The sequence below is a fragment of the Oreochromis aureus genome, linkage group 6 (genome assembly GCF_013358895.1).
Source record: "Oreochromis aureus strain Israel breed Guangdong linkage group 6, ZZ_aureus, whole genome shotgun sequence".
Classification (NCBI taxonomy): Eukaryota; Metazoa; Chordata; class Actinopteri; order Cichliformes; family Cichlidae; genus Oreochromis; species Oreochromis aureus.
Window position 1 is genome coordinate 25,655,326 of NC_052947.1, and position 5,937 is coordinate 25,661,262.

Sequence of the window (5,937 nt, forward strand, 5' to 3'; positions counted from 1 at the left end):
TCGAGCAACGACAGAAAAAAGTCATTTTTTATCTGATTTGACTGGGACTGGTGCTTTTAATATCTAGTTTTTACTTAATTTGACTAATTACATTACAGTTAATTTAGGTGTTATTAGAGAGTTTGCAGATTATAAATACCAGTTATTGTTGTTTTTTTTATTTATACGCTAATTTTATTTTTATATGTTATTCTTTATCTTCTTTCATCTTTATTTATTTGTACCTGCTCTCGGAGCTGTATTTGTGTACTCTGGCGCCTCCTATCGGCGAACTGCGCAGCTTCATTTGGTCAGCTGTGTGCCGCGCGCGGCTGGTGTGCCCGACACAGTGGTGCAGGTAAGAGTTCAATTAAAATTAAGCACAATGTGAGTGAAAATTTAAGGTAAACTTGCATGTGAATGCATAACTTGGTGCTTTCCGTGTATGTTATCTGCTCCCTGTTGTTTTCTTCCCACAGGACGCTCACAAACTTTTAGCAGCCGGCATGACGATAGCTGTCGATCACGGCGCTAAAGTTGTTAGCCCGCTAACAGAAAACAGGGCGCCTATGTTCACTGGGGTTAAAACGAGTACAAAGCTAGCTAAGTGTCAGTTAGTATGTTTGGTTATTGTTAAGGAAACATTGTTTACGATTTAAATCATCTTATTTCTGTCATTGTTTACAGTTTTTTATTAACACCAATGAAAATGACTATTTTTATGACAGAAAAAAGTAAGAAAGGTGTTGACTGAAAAGGTTTAGGCTGAAAGTTTAGCTTAATGGACCACCACTGTTTTCTAAAGAGACACACCAACTAACTTTCACCAAAAACAATCATCAGCCAGCATATGCAATAGACAAAAAATGAATTGCACAGTTTTAAGTCATCATTAAAACCATTCCCCAAGTTTAGGCTTTTTATATAGCATTGTGCAAAAGTTTTGAGCCACCCTATCTTTTTTGGTATTTTAAAGGGAAAAAGAATGAGATGGGTGCAGAGATTTATTGAGCATGTGCAAACATAAATGGAAAAACAGTATGAGAGGCAAAAACAGGCTTTTTACAATTAATTGAATTCAATATATGGTATGGATGCCTCCTTTTAGACAGATTTTCTTGTAATTTCTTTAATTAGTCTTTAGAAATAGTTTTCCAGGCATCCTGAAGGAAACCCCTAAGCTCCTCTTTGGATGTTGGCTGGCTTTTGTGCCCTCCTCTGACGAATTGATCGCACACTGCTTCAATAATGTTGAGGTCCCAGCTTTGGGAAGGCCAAAATTGTTAATGTTGAGGTCCCAGCTTTGGGGGGGATTTTTAGTTCCACATGGCTTTTACTTCATTGGCAGTGTGTTTGGGATTATTATCATGCTGAAAAATGAAGCTCCTGCTAATCAGACGATATCCAGATTTGTCAGCTAAAAGCTGCCGATTCACACTAAAAGTAAATGTTTGTGAATCAGACTTTAATACAGGAAATATGTTTAGAAACCTCACTAAAACCAACATTCCTTAGTATAAAGGGAAAGAGATTTGTCATTAATTTACATTTGAAAGTATTATGTTCTCAGTGTCAGTCACTGTAAGAATTAGGTAATCTCTTTGATATGTAAATAACACCTGAGGTCTGTTGGTGCTGTTAATGACATGTTTTCATTATTAACTAAAGTCTCTAAAGAAATCCAAGGATAACATTTGTGTCACTTTTGGTGTAATCATACTAAACTCTCACAAATCTATCTGAAGAAATTCAATGAATCTCTTCCATCCCATCTCTGTTTCACAGGTGAAGCGATGCCTCAGGCTGGTATGAACTTTGAGCCTAAAAGAAGGGGAACCTATCACAACAGCCGTAAAACCAATGATCTGATCAACAACACAGGTTTGGTTAATGGAGCAGTTGTTTACAATGGATGCTCAGCTTCTGCCAGCAGAATCAGTAGGAGCACGCCAGCTGGCACACAGCATGGTCCTAAACCCACATACAGGATTAACGGTTATATTAACCATGGCTACAAAGGCAAGAGTACAAAAGCAGCACCCCCAGGGACCATCAAGAAACAAGGATGCAAAATTTCAGCTCTCTGTGATTCCCCAGCATCTGATGGAAACAGCAGTGAAGATCTCATGAGTGGTAACTCAGCCAAAGTTAGTGCTCCGCCCAGTAATATTAACCAAAAGGTACCAGATCCCAGCCTGTCAGCGTCAGGGAAGAACAAAAGGTGGAGGAGATCTAGACACAAGAAGAGGTACATCACTTACCTTAATCTTAAAGTTCTCAAGTCCAGCCTATATATACCTATATATGTTGATTCTACTTCAAATCAACACGTATTTTAATGGTTTTGCAGTGAACCATGAATAACAGCCCTAGACTGGCAAGTTTTACTACTGCAGAGGTCCTGAGACAGATAAGTAATACGTAATGCTCAGCTGATGGAGATGAGTCAGGTTTACTCCCTTTTGCATAAAAACAATACAAACATTTGTGAAATAATGGGTTGTTCTAAAGAGCTCACTAAATCTGAGTGGGGTACTGTAATAGGATACTGTAATAAATCAGTTAAGTTTGTGAAGTTCTTCCTTTATAAATTACGAACCATAGCAACTCGGCCCTGAAGTACAGAACAGGGTGCATAAAAGTCAACTGTAAAGTTTGATGGAGGAAGGATAATGCTATGGGGTTGTTTTTCTAGGGTTAGCCAGGGTCCTTTACTTCAAGCAAGGGGAGTTCTCAATTCTATGCTTCCAGCTTCATGGGAACAGCCTTGGGAATGGCATTCCAGTGGGACTGTGCACAGAGCAAGGGGGATTCAAATGTGTCCATGGATTGAATATGTGAAATTATAAAAGCTCCTGTAGTGCAGACAATTTCACACTATACTTTTGTATCGGAAACAATCATTAAAAGTATTCCTGTACAAAAAAATTATACTCATGAAGTAGAAGAATAAATGCTTTCAGTCCCAACTTCAGTGAATTTTCAGCTGAGACGACAGAATATTGAATCCTTTAGCTATTATTTTAGATAACTGCTTAACTTGCTGTGAGTAACATATGAGAGTGATATCAATATTCTTGTGCATATCTGTCTCTTAAATCTCCAGCCAGCACAGTATGAACACTAATAACATACTAGTTAGGCTCAAATCCGTCTGTAGATTTACGCACAGAGACTCAAGCAATATCATTCTGTCCAGGTAAAAAGCATAAATCTTTGTGGATTCATTTCACTTGTTTCGGTGCAAATTAAAGTGACAACGGGTGCATTGGAGCGACATAAACATGTACAGCACGCTGGAGGTTAATTCTTTGCACAAAGGAGCAGTCCTAACTGTCCTGCTGCCCTTCTGTCACCCTGACCAGCTGCTCTTGTATACATGGCCCATCTTCCCATAGCTCTTTAATGCTTGAGACTGAGTGGAGAGATGCATCAAAGCTTCTTCCATCCCCAAGTATGGATGTGCAAACTGAATGAGTTGTGCATATCATCTCATGCTACTAGCACAAAAGTGTCAAGAAACAAAGAGGCATGAGTTCACAATGGTTTCTACTTTCCAAGACACCGGTATTGGTTTAAATAACCTTGTGGTATGATGATTAAGTTTTTTTCGACTTAACACACTTTTGTTTATAGTTGTTACATTAATTTGATTAACCACATATAAAGTGTGGAGTTTCCAGTAACGGTACTGAATTATTATATTCAGTGAAAAAGTATGGGAATGGTAAATTATTTTTTTCGTCTCATTCATAGAATGACAGCATAAATTTAAGCATAAAAATACTCTATAATACTCATAAATATAACTTTATTTGTATAGCATTTTTTTAAAGCACACAGTTACATTAATTCCAACATAATTGCTTTTATGCACACATCAGATGTAAACTGTGGCCAAAAATAATGTGAGAAAGATTAAGAAAATCGACCCTCTATAATAAGTTTTGAGCACTTGTTTTAAAAAAACACTCAATAAATAAACATTTACTGCCACTAACAACCAGAAATGTATTTCAAATATGTAATAAATTTTTCTTCACTCTGATTATGGAACACTTTAATTAACATGAGCCCTCTTGCAGAGACAAAGAAGTCGTCTACCCGGAAAATCTTGCACCCGCACCCACAGAAGCGGAGGAAGACTGGGAAAAGGAGATCCAGGAGGGCACGCGCTCTGACCGGGAAAACATGTGTTTTGGGGCCAGACCTTATGGTAAAGAAAAACATTTTCATGGCATCTACTCTCTCTACAGTACAGTACTGAATTTGAATGTCTTAGTTATTGTATGCATCCATATGTATTCATACGTTTATGAATTTATGTTGCTGTAAGGTTGATTACTGAATATATCTTCACCACTGAGGTCAAACAAGGAAAACTTTAAAGTTTACCTGTTGTGTATTAGTTACAGCAGTAGTCATTACTTTTTCTCTCATAAAGGAAAACTGCTGAAACCAAAAGCCTTAGAAAAGCGAGTCTTGCCACACAGAGCCACTTTGAAATGGCTCCATGCAGTTATAAAGTGTTATCTACATTTCCTTTCATTTAAATGGTCAGATTTGCATAAAAGTGCCAAGATATATACTAAATTAAAAATAAATATTAGAAACAGCAAATTTCAGTCCTTCAGCATCCTGTTCTCATTGAAGCTGATGTTACTGTAGGTGTCAGTACTACTTTTAGGATTCAGGCCATTACAAGTGTGTTGCTGCGTGTTTTAGGTCCAGAAGACGTCGTCCATTTTGCTTTGCAGGACCTGACACTAAAGCAAAGGGACACAGCGGCCCTGCCGGTGTCAGTTGGTTACAGCCCAGCGGTGCACCACCCACACCCCCTGACATGGTCCCGTTACAGCATTCCCACTGAGCCAGACCAATTCGCAGATGCTGACTAGTAAGCTGGGCGTATGCCTGTATGTTAGAATAATGGTTGATATAAGAATTAACAACATCTGTTTCTAAAAATTTGTTTCATTCTTATTTGGTTTAGTGGAAAACATTAAATTTAACTTTATAGGTAAAAGATTGTGGGGTGGAGTCTAGGTTACCATCTGGTTGTTTTTTATTGTAGGTTCTATTTTATATTTAAAATTCAGGTTTTATATTTGTTTTATATTACAACGAAATACTTTGAATTTTGTGATCTTAAAGGTTGGTTTTATTTTAACTACTACTTTTAGTTTCACTGCTGCAGTTAGTGCTGTTCCTTACACAGGTCATGGATTTCCTGTTTCGTTTTCATCTTATATTTCCATTCTTTTTCTTGTCTGTGCTAAAAGAGCAAAAATACTAGTTTTAACTGTTTCTTTGTGTTTTAAAATGCCTGAAATTGATACCATGTTGCTCATTTGAGCTGAAAGATCTGTTTAATCTGTTTATAAACACCACCTGTTCACAGCAAGTACATGAAGTAACTATTTTAATTTGACACTCATGGGATAGTCGATTTAACCAAGAAAGTATGGTTTGATTATGTAATAACAAAGTGATTTTTCTGGTTGTTCATATCATTTTTATTACCATAATAAATCACATTTTCTTCTAACTTGTGCTTAAACCTTGCATGTTTCCATCACCACTGTCAAAAAATGTTATTAAACAAGAAGGCCCACCTTTTTTCACCATTTAACCACAAACAAATGGATTTGATGGATTTCTTACCATCTGTTGCTACTTAAAGGCTCTTTAGAAGCAATGATGGCTTCTGGCCACTAGATGGCAGAGTGGATATAAGATTTTGCATTCTACTAGTTATTTCCATACACCTCAGGGAGTTCAATGGGTTCATTCCCAAGGACTTGAGAGACAGAGGCATTTACTTGCATAGTGCTCAGCCCATTTCTCCCTGGTGTTGAATTCAGAATGCAATAAGACACTGTTGCTGAGCTGATTAATGCCATTTAGTTGTACTAAATATGTTTACAGATGCAATGTCAACAATATTTTTATAATCAA

The 5,937-nt window shown here is 37.2% G+C and overlaps 1 protein-coding gene across 1 annotated transcript; it reads left to right on the forward strand.

The window, feature by feature from the left end:
• The first annotated feature begins 247 nt into the window (after positions 1–247).
• LOC116320716 lies at positions 248–5,527 on the forward strand. The gene is made up of 4 exons (XM_031740401.2): positions 248–337; positions 1,765–2,227; positions 4,065–4,195; positions 4,705–5,527. Exons 2-4 carry the CDS (start codon positions 1,773–1,775, stop codon positions 4,875–4,877), a joined length of 759 nt encoding a protein of 252 aa, XP_031596261.2. The 5' UTR covers positions 248–337; positions 1,765–1,772; the 3' UTR covers positions 4,878–5,527.
• Positions 5,528–5,937: the final 410 nt, after the last annotated feature.